The sequence below is a fragment of the Danio rerio genome, chromosome 21, assembly GCF_052040795.2.
Source record: "Danio rerio strain M-AB ecotype USA chromosome 21, GRCz13ab, whole genome shotgun sequence".
NCBI lineage: Eukaryota > Metazoa > Chordata > Actinopteri > Cypriniformes > Danionidae > Danio > Danio rerio.
The window spans coordinates 22,712,827-22,738,324 of record NC_141041.1 but is presented as its reverse complement, the minus strand read 5'-3'; the positions used below and the strand labels follow the sequence as shown (position 1 = coordinate 22,738,324).

Here is a 25,498-nt window from a genome sequence, read left to right as displayed (position 1 = left end):
CTCTCCCAGACACCCTTGTGATTACTCTGCTGTTGTTAAACCCAGTCACTCCCCTTATTGGATTGAAACTGTGAGACTCTTTCGCCCAACTTCTCTTCCTTTCTAATCATTATTTATGAGTTTTTTCTCAGTTCCGTTCTGGCCTTTTTGTAAGCGAGAGGCTTTCTTTGTTCTTTTCTCTCTCTTTTTTTTTTACAGGAAGCCAAAAATAGCATACATTTTTCTTTGTTAGTGAATGTCGAGGCATTTCAGGCTCGGACATAGGAATTGTGGACGATACATCTGGTGTTTTAAGAGAGAATATGTGTATGCAAGTGTTTTGTTAACACCAGGGGGATCAAGGTGCCCTATGGAGGGAGAAGATCACGTGAACAATTGATTGTGCTCAATGTCTAATACGTCATCCACTCTCTCTCTCTCTCTCTCTCTCTCTCTCTCTCTCTCTCTCTCTCTCTCTCTCTCTCTCTCTCTCTCTCTCTCTCTCTCTCTCTCTCTCTCTCTCTCTCTCTCTCTCGCTCAATTCCCTGCTTTTTCTCCATTTGTCCATCCATTCCCTGAGGACTGCCACTGCACAGGCAGGGTTTTTTTTTTTTCAGACTATTTTCACAGCTTCCTCAGGAATTTGGATTGCTTATCTGTGATAGTACTGTACTTCATTTGACCTTCAGTGTAAGGGAAATGATGTCAAAGATTGTCATGTACATATAGTTGAGGTCAGAATTATTAGTCCTCCTGAAATATTACGCCCCTTTGCATTTTTCCCCTAATTTCAGTTTAACAGAAAGATCTTTTCAACACATTTCTAATCAAGTTTTATTAACTAATGTCTAATAACTTATTTTTGCTTTGCTCTGATGTAAGTAAATATTATTTGACTAGATATTTTTTTAAGTTATTAGTATTCAGCGTAAAGTGACATTTAAAGACTTAACTAGGTTAATTAGGCAAGTCATTGTATAACAATGTTTTATTCTATAGACTCGAAAAAAATATTGCTTAAGGGGGCTAATAATATTGATCATAAAATCTTTTTTTTTATTATTAAAAACTGCTTTAATTCCAACCTAAATAAAACAAATAAACAAATAAAACTTTCTCCAAAAGAAAAAAACATTATCAGACATACTGTGAAAAAAATATTTTCTCTGTTTAACATCATTAACGAAATTTGAAAAAAAGAAAATTTACAGGAGGGCAAATAAACTTGACTTCAACGGTATATTTATTCATTTAGCATAAACTTTCCGTAAGTGACTGTATTCAATTTTTCTTTGTTGACCCCAAAATGAAAGTTCTATAATCGTTTTTTCACCCTCCATAAGCCTTTTGTCGATACTCTGAACACAAGGGAAGATATTTTTAATGACATCTGTCATTTTAGTCCCTTCTAAATGCACCCAAATCTATGTAAAAAGATCAAATAATAAATATGCAAACCAGATGGATTATTCCAACTATTCTGCCCACACAGTAGCTTTACATAATGAACACATGTAATTTTAACTTTTATTCACATTTAATCATATATCATCAAAAATAAACAGAATGTTGGTCAAACCTGCTCAATGACCAAGAACAAATCTCATTGGTTCTCACGTGTCAAGCAAGCATGATCGAGGCTCTGTGACCAAATTTAAATTTTGTAAACATTGTTAACTAATCTGTAAATAAAAACCCAAAATAAATCATTATATAACACTTTTTTTCTCAGTCACTTTGATACGTTTCTTAAGCATTTCTCAACACCACATACAATTAGTAAAACACCATGAATTACCTGCAAAAGTCAGTCTCTTGCTCAAAATCCTTAGTTCATTTCTCAAAAACAAAATATCTGTGTCAATGAACATATCAGTGCCATCAGAATGACAAGTCCTTGATCATTGTGTGCTGATAAGGCAGTCAAATTGCTTATGTTGTCAATATAACCGTGTACTCTGCTTTTTTTTGGGATGTGCGCAAGTGACATGATGATGAAGATTGAACTGGTAGTTTCAATTCTTCTCTGAGAAATGTACCAAAGTGACTGTGACTTCTATTAAGACTTATAGAAAACTTATATTACTTTATTCATATTGTTTATTCAGAGAGAGTTTTATTTTTGACTTTCAAAAAGCATGCAATAAACATCTCAGCGTGATTGGGGCATTACTGATAGCAACACAATCTCGACACTATTTGGCCAGATGCTATATGGATAGACAGGGAGAGCAATGCATATCCTTCGGGATAGTACAAGACACACACTGCTTTCCTTCTCCCGACCCCTTGTCCGGATACCCAACAAAGTCATCCAGGCTGACTTGGAGAAGTTTCCTTGAATAATTTCGGGAACAAAGAGATGCTTTCTCAGCCTGTCCCAGTCATTATCTGGGGCCATTGTGGCATTTGGTCTCAGTGAATGAGATCATTGAAGCGTTTTCCGCAAAGTGAAAAGGACAGAGAGAAAGGGTTCAACTCTTAATTAAAACTACTCGCTATAAAATTACAAGTCAAAAAGGTCAGAAGTTTGCCAACTATAAAAACAACTCTATTTGTATGTTTGATGTCGGTGTCTAAGGGTGTTTTCAAACCTACCTTATTGAGTTCAGTTGAATCGCACTAGAGTTCGTTTTCCCTCTTGGTGCGGTTCGTTTGGGCAGGTGTGAATGTAGCAATCGCACTCGAGTGAACACCAAAAGAAGAAGAGGTGTTCTCTGTATGCTTTAAAACGAACCCTGGAGCGGTCCATTTGTGGTGAGAACATGATCCGAACTAAAACAGAGTCGACCGCAAAAAGTACTGCGCCTTTTTGGAGGAATGCCAGCTGCCACAGTCCGATGAGCTGTCTGGCCAGTGAGTGATGTAAATTTTGTCACATGACTGCATTTTGGTTCTTTTTCTACTGGTTTGAACCAAAGCAATCAGTGTGGTGTGAAAAGGACCCAAAACAGCAGAAAAATGCTATAGTGTACAACTGAAGTCAAAATTATTAGCCCCTCTTTGATTTTTTTCTTTTCTTTTTTAAATATTTCCCAAATGATGTTGAACAGAGCAAGGAAATTTTCACAGTATGTTTGATAATATTTTTTCTTCTGGAGAAAGTCTTATTTGTTTTATTTCGACTAGAATAAAAGCAGTTTTACATCTTTTTAACACCATTTTTGGGTCAAAATTATTAGCCCCTTTAAGCTATTTCTTTTTTCTATAGTCTTTAGAGCAAACCATCGTTATACAGTAACTTACCCTAACTTGCCTAGTTAACCTAATTAACCTAGTAAAACCTTTAAATGTCACTTTAAGCTGTATAGAAGTGTCTTAAAAAATATCTAGTCAAATATTATTTACTGTCATCTTGGCAAAGATAAAATAAATCAGTTATTAGAAATGAGTTATTAAAACTATTATGTTTAGAAATGTGTTGAGAAAAAAAATCTTTTCTCTGTTAAACAGAAATTGGGGAAAGAAATAAGCAAGGGGCAAAAAATTCTGGGGGGCTAATAATTCTGATTTCAACTGTATCATTTGTTGCCCTTGATCCAGACCGAATGAACTGAACCACCGATGTGAAAGCACCCTAAAACTAGTGCACATCAGCACAGAGAGAAAACAAGACTGGAGAGTGCTCAATTTATAGCATCCATTTATACAATCAATACTATTAAACCAGCAATAAACGGCTGCTCTTTTCACCAAATGAATTCATATCGTTTCAGCCATTGTGGTAAAATTTCTGACTTTCTGATCTATAAAAAGAGATTTCTGTGACTTACCTTGCAATGATCTCTCTGTGACGCTGCTCTCGCTGCGAAAGCACTTTCTCTAAAACTCAATTACCACATCTTCGCCAGACGGCCTCATGTATGACCTGCACTCAGCTGTAGTGCACTGCTTCCTCGGCTATCCCATCATGCCACTGGACAGTCCCTGCTGTGAGATCATGTTCAACCAATTGAATACAAAGCTTAGTGTTCTTTAATTGGCTCAAGGTGCTCGTATCCGTGTCTGATGCAGCTGCAGTCTGGTGTTGTTTGTGTCTGATGGCTGCTGATGAATTGCATGGCCAATCGATTCTTCATTTGATGTCACTTTAAGGCATTTTGAGTTATTTTCTGTTATTTGTCTCATTTCATTGCAGATGTTTCTGGTCAAGTGCAAGAAGCAGAGCTCAATCTTGCTGACGCACTCGAGATAGTATTTCCCTCTGCAGCTTTTATACAACCACAATCCTTAAATGTGTTGGCAGAATCATCGGCGAGGATCTCATCATGGACAAAATTACAGTTTATTATCCTGTGTACTCCTTTGCTTTATGATCATGGCTTTGTGAGATATTGGATCCTGGTGGTGAAGAATGGGAATGTAAATTATTATAAGAATGTGTAAAAAAATGCTTCTCAAATGTGTTTAATTACAAACATTAGATTGAGTGATTTGACTAATGTACTGGTTATCACTTGTCACATATTTGACTGTAGCAAACAAGCTTTTTGTGCTTTTTAAAGATGTATAATATGCATCTAAATATGGACATCATGGCTAAAGCCAGGCAAAATTTAAGCTGTCAGTGAACATCTAATAGAAAACTAACAATAGTGCAAAAATAGACCAGTATAAGTCAAATAGACTTCACTTGCAGCCATTTAAAGCTTATCTAAGCTTATTTTATACTTGTGGGGCTCCTATTTTGAAAACAGGACAGGTTTTAAAGAAAAGTAAGCAGTTCTGTGAAACCAGAGTCTCATCTGTTTACTGCTGTTTAACAAAAATTGAAATTAACAGTTAATTAGTATTTTGGAGTGGCACTGTGATTTGCAAATATTTTATTTATAAATATGCCTTTTCCTAACATGATCTTTAAAGTTGAGATAAAACAAAAATAGGCTTAACTCTAAATCATAAATCCAGAGAAACTGAGACTTTTAATAGTTACAAAAAGTAATTTATAACTTTTTTAGGAACCTCAAATAATAACTTCTAGTTGATCATTTGGTATCAGAAGTGGTTTATATGAAGGGCAAAGGCCTCTAGAATCGCTTATTTTACCAATATAAAATATGATCATGCCTTGATTTTTAAATGATTTAATTAGGACAGTAAGGTCTGACTTTGCTTAAACAAAAGTCTTGTCACCTAACAGAAATGATGTACAGTGAAGAGTATAAAGTCATGGTGCAGTGAAAAAAGAATGAATATTGTGTCTGACTCCCATGAGCTTGGATGACTGCATCCCTACATCTCTACAATGACTCAAATAACTTATTAATAAAGTCATCTGGAAAGGCAATGAAAGTATTATTGCAGGAGTCAACATTATTTGGATTCATCTTCAATGATTTCTCCTTCATATTACCCCAGGCATGCTCAATAATGTGCATCTCTGATGACTGGGCTGGCCAATTCTTTAGCACCTTGACCTTTTGCTTTCAGGAACTTTGATGTGGAGGCTGAAGTATGGAGCGCTATCCTGCTGAAGAATTTGCCCTCTCCTGTGGTTTGTAATGGGCAGAGCAAATGTCTTGATAGTTCAGGCTGTCAATGTTGCCATCCACTCTGCGAATCTCTTGCAGGCCACCATACTGAATGTAACCCCAAACCATGAACCCCAAACCACCTATTTTTTTTTTTTTTTTTTTTTGGTCATCATCTATTCTGACATTTATGTACATACAGCAATAGAATGAAACTTGATAAAGCAAATAACTTCAAAATCATTTCCCGATACTGCCATAAAACAGTGTTGCAATTTAAAGCCAGAGTCAGTCTGAAAAAGGTTGTTTAAAACAGCAATGAATACAGAGTGTTCCTTCGAGTGCAGTTGTTCTTGTCAGTGGAGTATTGTGTGTGTTCTTCCTCACATGCCTGAGACCATCCTGCTTCAAACTGTCTTCCCGCGATGTGCAAAATGTTCCTCTCGTGCTTTCTAAACAGACCCCTCCATAAATTCTGAAGCAATGTCATTTTACGGATGGTAGTCTCTTAAAAGCCTGTGAAGACAACTACCAGATTTTGTTTATCTCCACCCTAGCGTGGACGCATTTGAACATCAAAGGCCATCTTCTATCTGTCTCTGTTCAGCATGTCATCTGCAAGCAGTATTTAACTGAATGTTTTGAAAACGGCATACGTTTTGACTTTCTGAACGAGGTTACATCCTCAAGCAGATGCTTATTTGCCACAAAAGAAGCATTTCTGAGCTAAGAAAATACACGATGTGATGTTTTGTGCTATGCTGTCAGATGCAAAAAAAAATACAAATATGAAGGCAAATAACATTGAAAACACGTGTTTACTGGGGGTCATGTCGCACAAAAGATGTACAAACACAGGGAAGCAAAACATGACTTGTTTTAAAGTGACATAAATTTGTTTTGAATTGCTCTGTGAGGCAAAATAGAACTGAATATTTTTTAAAAATACCAAAACATTCTCATTTTAAGCTCTAATATGTTAAACAGTTTTACAAAACAGAATTTCTACAACTTCAGCCAGAACTGTCGTGATTTTGTGGTCGCATTGCGCCCTCTAGTGGACAACAACATACTTGCAACTGTCACTATAGATTCACCATTTAATATGAAAATCAGTAAAAAAGCTTGGTTAGGCAAAATGAACCAATAATTATAAATATTACACAGCGGTATATAGTAATTAATTATAAAAGAGAGTTTATGTTAAATAAAATGGATGGAAAGTTTACCTAAATATGAAAATGTACTAATTTATTCACCCTCCAAACCCCTTTCTCCTTTCTGTTAAACAAAAAAAGAAGATAATTTGAAAGCTGGAAACTAATACGATGGAAATCAACGGCAAATACGTTCTTTTTTTGTTCGAAAAACACTTTTTGTGGTGAATAACACTTTATTTTGATGGTCCCTATTGCACATTTTGTTGACTAAAAGTTGCACTGAAACTTTATGCCAATTACTTCTTATTTGAGTATTAGTAGACTGTCTGCTTAATATCTGTTGATACTGCTCTTTCAACAGACATTTAACTGACTATAAAAATACTTTGCCTATAACAATACCTAACCCTAACCCCAACCTAACAATCTACTTATAATCTATTGAAAATTAGTTGGCATGTAGATGTAATGTAACTTAAAATCAACAAAATGCATTAAAGGACCTATAAAATAAAGTGATACCTTTTGGTGTCCTGTTGCTTTAATTGTATTCCAAAATAAAATCATAGCACCTTGAGAAATGTACTGTAAATCATAATGCTCATTCATAAGCCCCAAACCATTGAACCTGTCTGACATACAGGACTGCAGCTGCACCGTAAGACTTTCTTTGTTTGTTCAGTGAGCTCCACATTTCTCCACATTCATTTAGTCTTCTGTTTATGTTTTAATGCAGGGGCAGGAGGAGGTGCTGGGGCTGGGGGAGGTTTGGCCAGTGAAACCACAAGATCAACCCTTGGGGGAAAGTAAAAAATATATATAATAACAGCAAGTGGAATACAGAACATGTGTAATAAAATACATCATAAAGATTAAGTTTTGGCTGTTAGATTTAAAGGTTTATTTATTCATTTGTTTTCTTTTCGGCTTTGTGACTTTATTAATCAGGGGTTGCAACAACGGAATGAACTGCCAACTTATCCAGCATAGCGGATGTCCTTCCAGCCACAACCCAACACTGGGAAACATGCATACACTTTTGCATTTATACACATACACTCTGGCCATTTTAGCTTATTCGATTCACCTGTACCGCATGTCTTTGGACTGTGGGGGAAACCGGAGCACTCAGAGGAAACCCACACCACCAAGGTGAAAACAATTTAAAGGTTCAGTGAAATCACAACTGGCGAAGCAGTGGCGCAGTAGGTAGTGCTGTCGCCTCACAGCAAGAAGGTCGCTGAGTCGCTGGTTCGAACCATGGCTCAGTTGGCATTTCTGTGTGGAGTTTGCATGTTCTCCCTGCATTCGCGTGGTTTTCCTCTGGGTGCTCTGGTTTCCCCCACAGTCCGAAGACATGCGGTACAGGTAAATTGGGTAGACTAAATTGTCCCTAGTTTATGAGTGTGTGTGTGAATGTGTGTGTGGATGTTTCCCAGCGATGGGTTGCCAGCTGGAAGCGCATCCGCTGCGTAAAAACTTGCTGGATAAGTTGGCGGTTTATTCCGCTGTGGCGACCCCGGATTAATAAAGGGACTAAGCCAACAAGAAAATGAATGAATGAATGAAATCACAATTCAATTTTATTATTATTTATTATAGAATAATGCATGATTTACAGAGTGCAACAGTCAGGTTCAGAGTGTAAAAACTTCATTCATTTTCTCAACAGGGATATTAAATTATTTTTACAGTAACTGGGCAAACCGGTTTTGAGATCTAATTGATTGTTGACATTATCTGTGTTTAATGGCATATTTTGTACAGAAAAACTACATTACCCATGATGCTTTATACAGAACATTACACCAATCATAGAAGGCGAACTAAAAGTGATCTTCCTCTGAATGTACTGGATATATAATAGGTAATAATAGGTAATAGGTATGTATTTGAGTCAAATGTTAATATTTAATTGTTAATATTGTAAATTATCTAAGGTTAGACAACATTTCTTTCGAATTTCAATTAAAAATATTAATAAATTTGATTGGTCACAATAACAAATGTTTTCATTTGCTGAGATTGAAGATCGGTTATTTCACCAAATATTGATAGCTTAACTCTTCTGAAGTTAAAACATTAGTGTTATATAAAATGAACATAAACATATGAAATATGGCAATATATGGGGTGAAAATGTTTTGTACTTTGTTATTTATGCCAAAAATGGTTTAAAACACAAAACCTCTATTATGCATTTGGAATAAAAGCAATGAGAAATGTACCAAATATAACAAATATGATGTTTAGTCAAAGTAGTCCAGAGAAACAAAGAATTTTGAGAAGTGGTCTCATTCAACATCCGTTTTTCATCAACAATATTTTCAACAACACTATTGCTTTACCCAAACGATTACAAAATAGCAAAGTAAACCTTTTTTTGTTGTTAAATGAACTCTAAGTTTGAACAGTTTTCAGTATTATGCCAGAATGATAAATACTTACATTTCAGTGATTTTTTCCACAAGTAGTTGGACTGCTTTTATAATTTTGTCGATCCTCTCCTGTAAAAAAGTGAAAACAAAACAAGACTGTCAAGTCACAAACAGTCTAAACCTGATAATACCTTTTTTTTTCAAGAATTTGAATATAAACCAATGTGCAAAATCCAACTAAGGCACACAGCAAACACAAAACCTTCCGCTAATATTCCCATGTGGTTCCCCTTTGGGTTTTTTCTTCAGGGTAACCAAATAAGTACATTCTGTGAACATAATTTCTTTGCTGGGCACTTACCTGCTGGAGTTTATACAGCAATGGCAGAGAAAAAGCGCATATCACACCTGTCAACAGGTCAAACAATTATTTTACATTAATAACAAAACACCAGTACTTAATAAAGAATGATCCACTTCACTGTGACAATGTTTTCAGTAAAATTATTAGCCATGATTTGTGTTAAACTTTACAAAATCAATGGGATATTCTTACCAGACATCACCAGCGTGAGACCGTTGGCTTGGACCCCCACAAAGGTCAACAAATACAGGAATACAATAAACTACACAAACAAAAATATACAGTCATTGAGATGAAAACATTCTATTTAATTCTTACTTCAGACTCCCATCATATTTACATGCATTCATGTTTGAGTTGCTGTGAGGAGATCAACCATGCAAAATTCCCAATATGCTGTCTAAACCACAGGAAAATGCGTAGAAGCTTCTAAATCATATTAAGAATGGCTTAGTAAGCTGGAAAATGTTAAATATTTTGACAAATTGACTTTAAAAGGTTATCTTCTGCTTAATTTGTTTTTTGTTACTCTATACATCTTATATCTTAAATTTCCTGTCTGCTGTATTAGAATAGGCCAAATCATGACGATAATTAAGCATTTTCAGCATATAATCATTAAAATATGCAAGTTTTGTTTGATTCAGTGGCATTGTTTACATTCTGCTCTCCATCATGGCCGACTAATGAGTCGTGAAAACAGTCTTTATATTGTACCAGGTCATATGCATTTATCCCAAATAAGAATTTCTTAACTTTCACACTGGCTTATTCTCTCAACGCCTTTGTGAATGATTTACATTGACACTGTAAAAAAAATTATATTACAAAAAGTTATGTCAACAAATGTTTTTGTTACTTTAACTTATTTTATTAAGTTAATCAGGTTTCAGCTACTTTTCAAAGCTACTTATCAAAATCAAAATTATTAGCCCTCCTGTGGATTTTTTTCTTTTTTAAACATCTCACAAATCATACTTAACAGAGTATGCCTGATAATATTTTTCTTCTAAAGAAAGTCCAGTTTGTTTTCATTTTAGCTAGAATAAAAGCAGTTTTAAATTTTCTAAAAAAAAAAATAAAATAAAAAATTTTTAAGGTCAAAATTATTAGAGCCCTTAAGCAATTATTTTTTTCGATGGTTTCCACTGAATAAATCATCATTATACAATAACTTGCCTAATTACCCTAACCTGCCTAGTTAACCTAATAAACCTAGTTAAGTCTTTAAATTTCTGAAAACTAGTATTCTGAAAAATATCTAGTAAAATATTATGTACTGTCACCATGTTATGATAAAAGAAATCAATTATTAGAGAATAATTAGTTATTAAACCTATTATGTTTGGGGGGAAAAATCCTTTTTCCAATAAACAAAAATTGGGGGTAAAATATAAAAAGGGAGGGCTAATTATTCTGACTTCAACTGTAAGTTGAGATGACAAGAAAAGTAGATTTTTTAATGGCGTAACAGTTCAGGACTAATTAAAAGGGCCAGACTTAATCTGTGGAATTTCTTTTTCTGCAGAACTTATTTTATTAGATTTATTCCGAATGATTTTGAGAGCTGAAAACGTTTTACAGAAATGTTCATTTAAGGTTTACAATGTAAATCTAAATAGAACCACTTTATATAAAAAAGGGATTCGTTGACATTACTTTTGAAAGGTGAGTTAACCTGTTTCTTTTAAAGCGATTAGTTGGCTTTACTTTAAAGTAAATGAACTATGTGCATAATTATTAAAATTAAGTTGTCAACTCAGGATTTTCAGGTAAAGTCAACTTTTTAAAGTAAAATAACTAATCACTAATCACAGTGCATTTGGTAGGTCTACAGTAGGTCTCTAATAACCTATACACCCGCTTAAAGATTGTATTGTACACAAATCATCTATTCATCCTCATCTATTTCTAGATTTTAAATCCTCTATTTTTTCAGCAATTTAACTGAAATAAATATATAAATGCTGAATAATTAAATTTATTCAACAGTTCTGTCTGGTTCTTGAATCTAAATGGCTTATCAATAAACTCACTACAGTTTACAAATATTGCAAATATACATATACATATTACCAAAATTAGACAACATAATGTACTTTTGAGACTATTTTAGGCAAGAATGTTTACACTGTAACTATGCAGTTTCATCCACAAGATGGCGACAGAGACCACAACATAAGCCCTTAGAGGAGGAAAAATCCAGCTACAGCTGATCAAATCATTATAAAACTGGTAAGTGACTTTCTAAGTCGATATCTCTCTTTTGTATGTTGTAGTGCTGTATTTATACCATATAATTGTGTGTTGAGTGTCAGATAGACTCACATATTTGAAGTGCATGTATTTTGTTTTGGCCACTCTTTGTATAACCTTAAGTTACTTTTTTGGTGGCAATCTGTTTGTTTCTGAGTCTCCTGCTTTTATTACTGCAGACTAGTTTAGTAAAACGAAAGAAAGAAGAAATGCCAACATTTGTTTGACATTTTTCCTTATCACAAACACAACAGTAATCTGGTAGTGTTTGCGCTGCTTTTTGGGGGGGTTAACTATTGTGATATCTCAATTGCAACAGAGAAATATTGGGAAATCTCTGTAGACTGATAGCATTTCATTCCGTTCAGCCTCATAATCTTAAAATGTTTGCAAAATCTCCTGTTTTGTCATCACTTTATGCTAGACATTACGCTAGAGAATCATTTAAATACTAGCTCTAAAATGATGTTGGTGAATTAGCAACGGTTTCTGCTGTTCTGATGTCAGCTGAAGATGTGAATGAATGGCGAAAGAAAGTAGTTCCTTTTACAAAAGAGTTTTTAGACTCTCACATTTGATTTTCTTTTTTATATACACACAATTATGCCGTCAAACTGTTGTATAATCCCGCTATCCCGTATATATCACGCTCGATGTGCAGTGTGATGTGGCTGTATATCGTCACTGGTGGGACACTAAGGCTTCCCACCAGTACCGAAATACAGCCATATGGCACAAAACTCTTGTGATATTGCTCATATATTTAAACACAATATGTACATAGAATGAACGATGGGCTCAAAAATCAGCACAGTTTTCAGATTTCTGTGGACACAGATTCAGTGTGGGCCTACTAATTGCGTAAGCCAGAAGTCTCCCCTGATGTAGTGAAAGTAGGTCATAAATTGCAGTGCAAGTGTAAAAGCTGCTCTGTGTAGCTGAGGTGAGATATTTAAGGCATGTGAGAGACCTTCACTGAGTCCATGATGCTGTCGATGAAGAACAGCCTCTTCAGCTCACTGACAGCCGTTGCAATCAGCAGAACCATTTGTTCCGCCATGCGAACTGTGTCCTCGTCTGTCAGCGTGTGGTCCTCATCCAAATATGACCTTTTTAATAAAGAAAAGTGGACCAGCTGAGAAAGATTACATGTATTAATCCAGACTTATGTGAGTTGCTTTTTCCCTACGTCAACCTCCTGCCAAAGGTTTAATATTTGCTGTAAATCTGAAAATCACATCTGGTATGCATCTCAAGAATTTATATTTTAACTCCGCATTAACTTGATAGATCAAAATAAACTTCTGCATTATAACTAGTTTTTTTATTTTTATTTTTTTGCGAAAGCACGAAAATCAGAAAATAATAAAACCTGTGTTATTGCATAAAATGATTATTTGAAATATATTTGTCTCTGATTGATTGATTCTGCCTTGTCATCACAGAACGATGAAAAGATGACAGTATTTCACAGTGCCAATTATTATTACATTATCAATATTTTTATAATTTTATATTATTATACAGTATGTTATCTTATTTTTTATTAAAATTCAAAGGATGGATGGTTTAATAGCACTCATAAACTATTTACTGTTGCATATGTGTTGATTAAAATTTTTCATCAGTCAAAACATTTCTAATTTTGTTCGGCTGCAATGTTAGCTGAATGCATTTGTCCATGTAATGTATTTTCTCAAAGGATTTTAATAAATTGTTTGTTCAATTGTAAAATTATTCGAAAAACTGTGGCTCTCTGTTTTTGCAAAAGAACTCTTCATTTCAATTATATCATACAAGTTGCATTTTTAATAAAAATGGTTACATTTTAAGGTGCAGTATGTAAGTTTGACAGTGTTTGGACTAGGTGTTGCACTCCTGGATCAAAACACACGCAAGCGCAGGTAGCCAGATTGACATGAGTGTACCTGAATATTAAGCCTAAAGGCTTATTTTAACCATTTTCTAACTAAAAGCAACCACACACAATAGAAGAAATATTTTTCATGCTAAAAAGAGTTTTTGTCCTAACCAACACCTAATATGTATTATATTTTAGAAACGGCTTCTATTCTCACAGGTGAACAACATGATGAACTATAATCACCTCAGGTACACCTCATGTGCTTTAATCAGGGTTAATTAATATATAAATAATAATAAATAATAATAATAAATAATAATAAATAATGTGAGTTTAAATGACATTTTACATGACATTCATTGTCATACTACTGAAAACAGCTGCAGATAGTTTACCTCAGATCTTGAAAATAAAATAAAGCATTTGAAATTGAACTTAAGAACTGTGACTGTGCAACCCAAGCAACAAAACAAATAGCAATCAATCAGGATATACATATAATGATATTAAAGAAGTTTAATGTTTATTAATTAGTTAGAACACTGTGAAACATCATGGAATACTGATCACTCATGCACACTAGCAGCGACTTTGTAGCTGTCTATTGCTCTGGATGCCGACCTGCTGCAAACAGCACGAAAACAACCAGCCTCTGAGCAAGCAGAGAGTGGATCACGTGAGCTCTACTGGTGCTTCTATTGGCTGTCGCTCAAGAAAGTCGCTCTTCATTTGCATAAAGTTAAAGGATTCTCAACTTTGTTGCATCGCTCGACAAGCCCACCTGGTTGCTGTCGCTCGTATAGACGGAGGTCGCTGGATGCAGCCGCTCTCCGTTGAAATAAACGGTCACTTGACACTTTGCCGTTGCAAAAAAAAAAAAAAAAAAAAGTCGCTCATAGTGTGAATGAGGGTTGAATTTGTGTCTTATTTCAGAGTCTGTTACTGTCTACCAGATGTCACATTTCAGTGGTGAATGCATACTATGAGGGCCTTCATGACTGAATGAATCAAATGAACAGTTTTCCAGCAAGGCAACCCGGGGTGCAGAAATATAATTGGCTAAATTGGGCAGGTTAAAATAACCAAAACGAAGACAGCCATTCCGACACAAAAAGCACATTTTCAAAGGAAAACATTTGACTTAAGCATTGTTTTTCAGATAAACAAGAAAGTTCACTTAGCATGTTTCTTAAATGTCTGCAAATATATTATAGCATTTTAATGCTTTAGCAGAGTCAAAAATGTACATACAACACCTTTAAGACATAGAAATAGCGGTTACTTATTGTGTTTTTCCTTCATCAATGAAAATAAAGTCACTGCTGAATCTTCAAATCTCTTTGAGTATTACATTTGAAAACTAGATCAATCCTAAATAATATTAAAAATTATAACTAGTATTTCCCAAATCGTAATATGTTTAAATGAGTGTGTCAATGGTGAGTGGATGTTGTATACTCTTCCAGGTCAAAATTCTAAGCAGACCAACAGATCAATCCACATTCTAAAGGTTAATATTTCTTTACCATTCGAAAGAAGAATTAGTTAAGGAAAAACATGCCTAAATTTGGCTTATAAGAAAGAATGATTATTAAAGGAATAGTTCACCCAAATTGAAAATTTTACATGCTATTTACTAAAGTGGTTTTAAATTTTCAACCTTCTGTTGAACGCAAAACAAGATATTCTGAAAAATGTTGGAAAGACGCAGCCGTTTACATCAATAGCAACAAAACTATTTTGGAATTTTTTTTGGAAAACTATTTTTGGAAATTTGCGATTAAATATGTTAGTCACGCCCAATTCCTAAAATATATGTAATCCAACCATTTAACTGAAAACAAACAGGAAGTGGATTTTCAGAAGTCAATTAAAGATTAGAAGGGCTAACTTTTTTTTTCAATGACATGCACAGATTATATGTTCACAACAAAAATAACAATGTGAGCTAACAGAATCACGCTTAGTTTTGATTTCTTTGGAACTTTAAGAAGAGATATTGGCAGATAAAGGGAGTTCAGTCTATTTTAAAAACATTCAAAAATATGTACTTTTGCTTCACAAAAAAAGATTACATACTTTGAGGGAAGTTGGACAACTAAAATGTTGCAAAAGGGTTTTTGAAACAACCATTTCAGTGATTTAAATGCACATACTGAAAAGCCAGAAACAACAACAACAAAACATCTTACAGAAAATAAAAGTGAAGTGGGAGAAACTATTCCTGTTGTTACAGTTACCTTAATTCAAAATATAAGCAAACAAAAATATCAGTTACATATTTCAGGTTCTAATTGTATACAGTCATTGGTTATGTTGCACAGCATACTCACTGGAAGGGATGCGATCCATCATTGAGACGGGTAACTGTCATGGCTTTGTAGAGCAAGCGTACAGGGAGGGTGAAGGCCATAATGCTCAAACCGAGGTTGGATAGAATTGTAATGGCACTGAGCTGAAACAAAGAAGCCAAGCCCACAACCAAACCTGTAAACACCACCCCGGTGGTTGCCAAATTCCGCCAGTATATCAGATCCAACACTAGAGAGGGCAAGAAAAAGAAAATGTGTGAAATCTCAGGAAAATAAAAACATAAACAAATAATCAGACAGAATGATTGAAAGAAAGAGACTGAGGGGAAAATGCAAAGATCATGGAGTATTACTTTAAAGTCTGTCTCAAGGGGGATTTGTAGTGAAGTACTTGTGTGGTCAGATGCGCATGTTTCCACTGGGTGTCAGGCAATTTGTGTGTTAGACTGTCTGCCACAGACTAGCAAATTACAAATTTCATCCATTTTTTTTGGTCCATTCCAATATCTTTAGTAAATTAATTCACTTTAGTTATTTAATCTATTAAATGATGTAAATGGTCCTCTAAATGTAAAACAGGTTTTGGATTGAATGAAAATAGTTGAAAACTGGCTTCAATTCTGCAGGACTTCTAATATCATAAAAGAAGATCATATGTTAGAATTATGCTTAAAATGTCACCTTATTGGCCAAACACAATGTTATAAAACATAAACACATTATTTTCAATAACTTTACTGTATAATGCTAATTTACAGTAATTTAGCCAGCCAGAAATCAACTTTGTTTGTGTGCAAGTGATGCAGTGGTAATAAAAGGGGTTCAGTATATATCCAGTAAGCATCTAAAAACAGATTTTTAAAAATATACTTTGTCATGCTATACATTGCGAGGCATTTGGTATTTTGGTTTTGTCAAACAGTGTGAAAACAAGCAGACTGAAAACACTCAAACAGCACAATAAAACTGAAGAGAAAAAAAAACTGAAAAATTCTCATGCGCAGGAGTGGCCTTAATATTGTCAAGGACTTAACTTCATTTAGCATTGTTTTTTTTGACAAGCAGACATGTGATCATCAAGGCAGACTCAGCCAAAAACACTAGATGAAATCGTGCAATTGTCAAACAGCTTGGTCACGTTATACACTCCAGTCTGTGCCAGACATGTCAAGTCTGTAATCACATTCAATTTTTTTACACACACAAATAGACTAATCTGAATCCAAAGTCCACTGCAGTTGTCCATGAGCTCATCTATCACATAACTGCACATTAATTTAGTGCAAATGTTACATCACCAAGTCAAACACATGACATAAATGGCCAAGAAGCTCTTTAGAGTGTTAGAGAGCACATGGACACAATCAGGGCAGAACAGCTAATGGCAGTGTGCATTAGAACGCCCCTTCTCTTGTGAAGCCAACAGAGCTCAACAGCTGTTGACTCTGATTATCCTCCAAATGCAGGTGCAAATCTTGAACGAATGCTGTGTGCACACTGGTGCAAAGCCGAATGAGCCTGTATTAGATCAGTCCAAACCTTCAAAAATCTTCTCTGCATAAAACCCTCCACGAGGCCTCCTGCTAATGTACTTTACTGCAGCCTAACATGGCTGGGTCAGATTGAATCTCTCCGGGGAGACGTCTGCCAGCACTGCCAAAATAAGACTGAGAGAAGATCTCACCTACTTCATTCAGACATCATTGACTCCTTTTCTCCCTCTGCCTCAAAATGTAAATCCTAGTGTCATGCATCAGTCCGCTCATGAAGGTAGTCCATCCATCAGATCCCATCAGCCTGCCAAACTTCCATTGGGAAAAGTCCTGTATGATGTGCTGACTAGTCAGCAGCATTACTATACCTCTACAGAGCACCACTCAACTTCAATCTGATCTCTTATCCTCCCCCCAACCTACCTCAGTTACTGCCAACCTGCTATTCGTGTACCAGCAGATTACACGTGTAAACAATACAGCTCATGAGAGCTTGATTCCCCGTGCTGTTCAGTCCTGCTCAAGACTCTCACCTTTGCTGGCCATTTCTGCTGCTTCCACACCAAACCCCCTCTCCTCCTAGCACTCCACGAACCCTCTGGGCTTTTTTTGGCCATCTTAGCGTTGTCAGCTGGAAGGGGTTGGCCTGACCTAATAATATCTCAACCACTTGGACACCCCATCTTTACGAACACACACAGCTATACTCCCTTATGAGCTGTTCCGAGCTTAAGGAACCTGAGACATCAGCATGTGTTTGTGTGCATCTCAAGGGAAATGGATAAGCTTAGATATAAGCAAATTGCTCAGGCATTGCTCAAAGAGTGCTGTGCTTTATCTTCCGACATACTAGCAAAAAAGCTAGCCTTTAACACCTACCTGAGGATGCATGTAGGTTTTTATCTACATATAACTTCGGTAATGAAAAGGCCTCTCTATTGTCAGGTAGCTTGACCCAGCAGATGAGTCAGTACTATCAGAATGATGCAATCATTGTTCAGCTGTCAAACACATTTATTCATGTGACATTTGTGTTTGCGTCATTCCGCAGACACACAAGAAGAGTTACAAAGACAAAAATATCTTGTTACGTAATAATGTTTATGAATGCATTTTTGATTTACATAATCCACTAATCTGTCTGAAACAACCCTTGTTAGAGTCTCCTGAGTTCGTATCTGAATATGCCATTTATGAATTCTGCTCAAGGCAAACCGTGTTCTTTAATGTGAATCACTGGATCTGGTTCACATAACAGTTTTTAAGAAAAAGCAATGGAACGTACACTGTCTCTCTTTCTTTTTTTATTTCCCTCATGCTGGGCTACTGTGAAAAATCTGTTATGCACATTAATCTGTGCATGTTAGGTAATCCAAAATTATCAAATGCTCAGCACAGATGATTAACAGAGGGAGTTCAGGAGGAGAAGCTGAGGGAGGGAGAGAGGGAGAGGCACTGAACATGTGAAAAAGAGAGAGCCACTCTGCGAAAGGATTGCATGTTGGTGTGTACAACAAGAGGGAGGGCCTGCGAGATCATTGGTGCACAGAAATAGCTCAGCCAATCGGAGGGATGACAGGAAAATAACGGGCTCAGACAGAGAGAAAGCTTAGAGAGAGGGAATATCACTGACATATAGGAGAGGAAGGCAATAAAAGTGGATCAAATTGGACGGAGCAACCGTGACAACAGGTAGATTAAATCTCAGTGAGATCTGTAGCAATGGGTAGACTGAGAGAAGGGATATCCAACCATTCTATATTGGATCACTCGATGATGCTTGAAGGTGCAGAATCAGTCTCCCGGGAGATAATGCTGTGAAGGCCCTGAACAGCAAGGCTGCACACAGCCAAACCAAAGCCAGCGAGCTACAGCACAGGGTGGAGGTCGTGAACGGATTCAAACGAGTGCAAAAAAGACATCATGAGGACATCTAGGAAAGGAAGCGTTGAAATGCCTGCTTTTGTAAGGCAGCTGGTAAAGGAGACAGAGAAAAGGGTCACCTCCTTTTTTAAAGGGGGACGAGGAGGAGGCGCAGGGGAGCTGTCCGAAAGCGAAGAGGGGGCAGAAGAGGAAGGGGTGATCCCTAGCCCCTATTTGGACCGGCCAGTTCTGGACAAGCACATGCAAGAGGGTTGTGCCTCCTGGGGACTTACCTATGCCCTGGCTAGTATGCAGGGCTGGAGGGCCCACATGGAGGATTTCCATAATTGCTTCCCTCAGCTAGGAGGGGAACTGTCCCACTGGGCGTTCTTCGCTGTTTTCGATGGACATGCAGGAAGTGCTGTGGCCCAGAACTGCTCCCGAAATCTACTTGATCACATCTTAGGTACAGGTGAGCATCAAGCTGTCCTAAAATCAGTTGGCGTTTTTGTTTATTGTGCTGTAGATACATAAAGTACATAATGTTACTGTAGATCGGATCATCACATCACGTGTTCATTGTTGATCTCTTTAGATTACACCTGAGACAATCCCTTGAGACTGGATTAATTTGTAGACCTGCTGTACAACCAAAGCCACTGCAACATTAAAACTTCATTAGGCTGCGTTCTGACAAGTTAATTGAGGTGTACAACATGTTCCCTATGTAGGAAACGCAATTATCTTCACATAACGCTTTGTCCTTGCAATCTTCACTAATAAAGCCTTTATATTCATTTGTGAATAAGCAAATGTGATCTGTTTGAAGATCACTGATAGATCCTGCACTAGCAATAGCAGACTAGCTTGGGTTGGTTCATTTGTTACATGAGCGGTTTCTTCTCAGGCAAGATCCGAGCAGATGAAGATGTGGAAAGGGTCACTGAGGGCTTCAAGGAGGGCTTCTTTCTTATGGACAAGCACCTTCATGCCATGGCCTGCCGTGAGGGTTGGGAGCGGGGTGGGACCACTGTCGTTTCCACTGCTATCACTCCGCACCACATCTACTTCGTGAATTGCGGGGACTCTCGGGCTGTTCTGTGCCGTGCTGGGCGAGTGGCATTTTCGACAGAGGACCACAAACCTTTCAGCCCAGGTGAGAAGGAGAGGATAGAGAGTGCTGGAGGATCGGTCACTTTGCAGCGAGTGAATGGCTCTCTGGCAGTCTCCCGAGCATTGGGGGACTTCAGCTACAAGACAGTCGAGTGGCGGTCGGTCACAGAACAGATGGTATCACCAGAACCAGAAGTGTCTGTGGTGGAGCGCTCGCCAGCAGATGAGTTTCTGGTTCTGGCCTGCGATGGTGTGTGGGACACTGTCAGTAATGAAGAGCTCTGTGCCTTCGTACATAGCCGACTGCGTATCTGCACCGACCTGAGGGAGGTCTGCTCCCAAGTCATCGACCTTTGCCTCTATAAGGTTAGTATGAACAAAAGATTTCATGTAGTATTTGGTTCAAACCAATTCATGCCCAATTTGGTCTATTTTCCCAGAGCAACTTCTGGTTCTGGTGACAGCTCTTTCACTGGGTAAAACCTTTAGTACCAGAAAATGCCAGGTTCACATTTTGTCACATTGGATTTACCACCAAAACTTTATATACAGTGCTTATGTTTGATGGCCAGATCCAAACTGTTCTTCAAAAGCAAGACACTTAAATCAAGCAGCTTTAAAATGTGCTTTAGATGGTCTAAAAAATATATATAAAAAAATAAAGTCATTAAGTATTTTAGCGTTGGAGCGGTCAGCTACATTTTCTAATGCGAAATCTAGAGTCTGTTGGCTATGACACTGCAAGCTGACTTAAGCCAGGCTGTTGCATTACGTAAGAGAAACACAGAATGGCCTTTAGGCTGCAGAAAAGGATGCGTGCTGACCTGAAAATGTCAACATCTTTCTCTGCGCAGTAAGCCAGATCTTTGCTTTGTCAGTGCTGCACATTCGACCACCATCGCAAAGCACAAAGTGAAGCTGTATTCAGCGCTAAGCTGTATGGGATAAACTACTTTTAGCCATGGTGTGAGGAGATTACAGCATTCTGCCACGCATTGTACGGTGTAGGGAGAGACAACCTACAACATCCCTAAGAAATGAAGGATAAGGTTTGCATTAGTGACACCAACTCCAATCCACTTAATCATCAACGTGAGGTGGCTGTCTTTAAAACAAAAGCCTCAAGGCTAATGACACGCGAAAGCAGCTGCTCAAATTAGCGATGAAATCATATTATTTGTTTTTTTTTTTTACTGTATGTGTCTTCGTGTCTTTGCTAACAGGGGAGCCTTGATAACATCAGCATCATTCTAGTGTGTTTCCCTGGCGCCCCCCAGCTGTCACCTGAAGCACTGCACCATGAGGCTGAGCTTGAGGACTTTTTGGAGTCTAAAGTAGCTGGTAAACCATCCGAATAAATCTGGTTTCTTTTGTTATTGATTCTGACTTGCATCACAAATAGTAATGGTAATGGTCTGTGCATGTCAGCATGAGGAGTTAAATCATTGTCATGCATGTCTCCTTGGCAGAGATATTTGAAGAGCTGAGCATGAGAGGTGATGAGCCTGATTTGCTGTCAGTTTTGACAGTGCTGGCCTCAACGGTGATTCCTGGACTTCCACCAGGAGGCGGCCTTCAAAGCAAGTGAGTACATGTTTTATATCATGCTTTACTTCTGCTCAAAATAGCAGACAGCAACGATGTTAGATAAGTGTGAAAACTTGATTCACGCTGAAATCATTAGTAAATCTGTTGCATGAAATAGATGTCACACTTCCAGTTGATCTGAACGGCTTTTAAATAGCATTATTTTATTTTTCTAACTTATTAATAAATTTAATTATTATTATAGTTTTTTAATATTATTTACAACTCCATGATATCATTATAGGTGGAATTAAATATTGACATTGACTCATTTATTTCCAAACCAAATGACAAAAACGGAAACAGTGAGTAAGCCTTAATAAAATCACTGGCTGTTAAAGGATTCAGGCAGCAAACACAGCAGACTGATGGTTTGTTATTTAAAAGGGGGCTGGGAATTGAAATATTAAAAACAACTGAATTGTGATGATCAGACATATAACCATCTTCAATGTCTATATTTGAGATGGAAAGATCAAATCTAAGTGTGTCCAAATTTATGAGTAGGCTTTGAGACAGATTGAGTTAGATTAAAGAAATGAATGATTTGTATGATTCCTTCACCATAGGCTCTTTAGGACAGCAGATATGCCAATTAAAATTCACCTAGTATTAAAATCTTCTCAAAGTTTTGTACAATTGTAGTTAAAAACACATTTTGTTGTATTTTGTTGTCTATATAAGTGCACAAAATAATCGAAATAATGGCTAAGAAGCAATTATTATATTACTTATTTATTTATTCCTATTTTGATTGATATTAATGAAATAGTAATAATAATAAAAGCAATGAAACAGTAGAAAATAAACTACATTAATACTAATTATAATAATAATTATTATTGTTATCCTTAACAATTTAGAAATAAATTATAATGATAATAATAATAATAATAATAATTATTATTATTATTATTATTATTATTATTATTATTATTATTATTATTATTATTATTATTATTATTTTAAATATTAAATTAATACTTGCGATATAAGAAGCAACTATTAGAATGCTTTCATCTTTTTTTCGTGTAAATAATAATTTCATAATTTATCAGCAAGTTCAAGATCCACTGAATTGGGAAACAATTTTATACCATTTTCTACAAATATTTTAAAATAACATTTCTATCAATAGAAACCTTTGGACATTTATTTAAATACCCAGACATTCACAGAGTCTTAGAATATTTGTTTCAGTTATGAATTTTGAGTATTCTTCTTCTAGTTTTGGAAGTGTAAAAGGGCTTTATTGGATCATTAAACTTGTCTTTCATGTAGCAACAGATTAGACAATCATTAGATTAGATTAAAACTGCTAGGATGACATATCCACCCTGGAGGTGCTGAATGATGTCCAGGAACCCTGTGTACAAAGCAGCTGCTCTCAGATTCAAGGTCCAGACACCTTTACTGGAGCACCATTCAGATCCACAAGCAGAGCTCAAATCATATGTAAGACAACTGAACACATGCCTGAACTTTACAATTTTCTGAATTCGCAGGCGGAACTGTATAATTTCTGCTTACTATCAACAAAAAGATGCTCGAAGATCTAGATTAGCCCAGGTAAGCTTCCTTGTAGTGATAATAATGAGTAATGTTTTTGTCATTACTGTATACAAAAATTTAAGCATTTTTTTTTATAAATTCTTGCCTTGTATCTTTTCAGGAACTCAGTCCCACTGATGCCAATTAGAGTCCATCTTATTTAAGCATTTACTGGATGTGATAGATTGAGGAACTGAAGGTGATCAGTTTTCTGTCTTTAAACTTATACATGAAAAAAAAAAAAGATCTTCTTTATGGACAGCAACAATCAAGCATTTTACTTCAGTCTTTTTGTATGTTTCCTGAATGATCCGAAACTTGCAAAAAGCAATGCTGTGCCACATTGCAGGACAATATCGACTGTATATAACTTTGATTCTTTAGATTGTAATACGTTCAGTATTTTCCTTACCAAATGTATACAATGAGTCTTACAATCGAAAATACTCAGGTAAAATGTTCAAGCAGTGATGACAAACCTTTGAGATTATCTTCAGCCTTTGCATATGACAGGTCATTTTTTAAAGTGATGCCATAAAATATTGATTTATCTGGACATAAGCAACAAGCAAATCACTGATGCATTATTAAAGGAATAGTTCACCTAAAAATGACTTACAGCATGTGGTCAAAATAGTCAATAAAATATTTATATTCACATTAATAATAATATATAAAGTTTATCTTGAATAAATAAAACTACATAAAATATGTATATTTAAATAAAAAATAATATTTGTGTGAACTATTGCTTTAAGAATTCAAACTTGAAATTTTCTAAATCACTAAGAAGCAAATTCCACTTAAAAACATCATGTCTTGGGGTTTACAGGCCCATAATATTATGGTCACAGATTGCAACTTTTCCTGTTTTTGAATAGTTGTTTCCTGTAATACGCTCTGCTCTGTTTGCATGATCTGTACTGTGTTGCCTTACTGACCTCTTTGAAATTATGCCAATATATAAATGTGTTAACATTACTGAGATATTTCCTAATGACTAGCAAATGAACTGATGCAGTGCTGTATCATGTTGTGTAATGATCTTTGTGCACATTTGACAGACCTTGTGCAATATTTGTGTTAACATAAAGGTTGAAGGTTAAGTAGTAAAATAAACAGATCGAGTCGTATTCATATTTCTGTTTATTATTATATGCCTGCCCTGCTACATAACCAGACAATTTTGATAATTGTAGTCATATATTTTGTGTGTATGTTCTTGATTTCAGCATAAAAGACCCATTTCACTGTACAGCATTGACAATAACGGTAAAGATATGGTTTTAAAACATTGTTCTGAATTTAAAAGTCAATGCCAAATCTACAAGATTATATAAAAATTATAATATTGTTGGATTCACATTCCTTTTTTTCCGCCTATATATATATATATTGATAGATAGATGTTTAAATGATGTTTAACAGAGCAAGGAAATTTTTACAGTATGTCTGATAATATTTTTTTTCTTCTGGAGAAAGTCTTATTTGTTTGATCTCAGCAGGAAAAAAAAGCTGTTTTAAATTTCTTTTAACCATTTTAAGGTCAAAATTATTAGCCCCTTTAAGCTATATATTTTTTACATAGTCTACAGAACTATACTAATTACTAATACTAATACTGCCTAATTACCCTAACTTGCCTAGTTAACCTAATTAACCTAGTTAAGCCTTTAAATGTCACTTTAAGCTGTATAAAAGTGTCTTGAAAAATATCTAGCCAAATATTATTTACTGTCATCATGGCAAAGATAAAATAAATCAGTTATTAGAAATGAGTAATTAAAACTATTATATTTAGAAATGTTTTGAAAAAAATCTCTCCGTAAAACAGAAATTGAGGAAAAACATAAGGAGGCCAATAATTTAAGGGGGCTAATAATTCTGACTTCAACTGTATATATATAAAGTTAAACCCAATCATATATATATATGAGCAATTCCGTTCAAATGTCAACCTTGCCATGAAAAAAATTTAGTTTTCACCAAAATACAGAAACCGTTTCTGTGTTTTTTGGGGTAAGCAAGTATTTTACAATATTTTAGAAATACTTAAAAACGCATCTGTCAATGTTTTCAATCTATTATATTTGATTTACCTAAGCCA

General features: G+C 35.8%; 2 protein-coding genes across 2 annotated transcripts; one reads left to right on the top strand and one right to left on the bottom strand.

Annotated features, from left to right (window-relative positions):
- Window positions 1-6,249: 6,249 nt before the first annotated feature.
- On the bottom strand, window positions 6,250-17,876 carry rtn2b (reticulon 2b). Its single transcript, NM_001029959.4, is given in 7 exon segments — window positions 6,250-7,405; window positions 9,059-9,117; window positions 9,350-9,396; window positions 9,545-9,614; window positions 12,579-12,717; window positions 15,806-16,013; window positions 17,811-17,876. Coding segments are annotated over 7 exon segments (627 nt in total). The 5' UTR covers window positions 17,824-17,876; the 3' UTR covers window positions 6,250-7,314.
- A 1,034-nt stretch (window positions 17,877-18,910) lies between these two features.
- On the top strand, window positions 18,911-23,635 carry ppm1nb (protein phosphatase, Mg2+/Mn2+ dependent, 1Nb (putative)). Its single transcript, NM_001103117.1, is given in 6 exon segments — window positions 18,911-19,612; window positions 20,048-20,619; window positions 21,477-21,594; window positions 21,723-21,837; window positions 23,346-23,409; window positions 23,513-23,635. Coding segments are annotated over 6 exon segments (1,308 nt in total). The 5' UTR covers window positions 18,911-19,200; the 3' UTR covers window positions 23,540-23,635.
- Window positions 23,636-25,498: the final 1,863 nt, after the last annotated feature.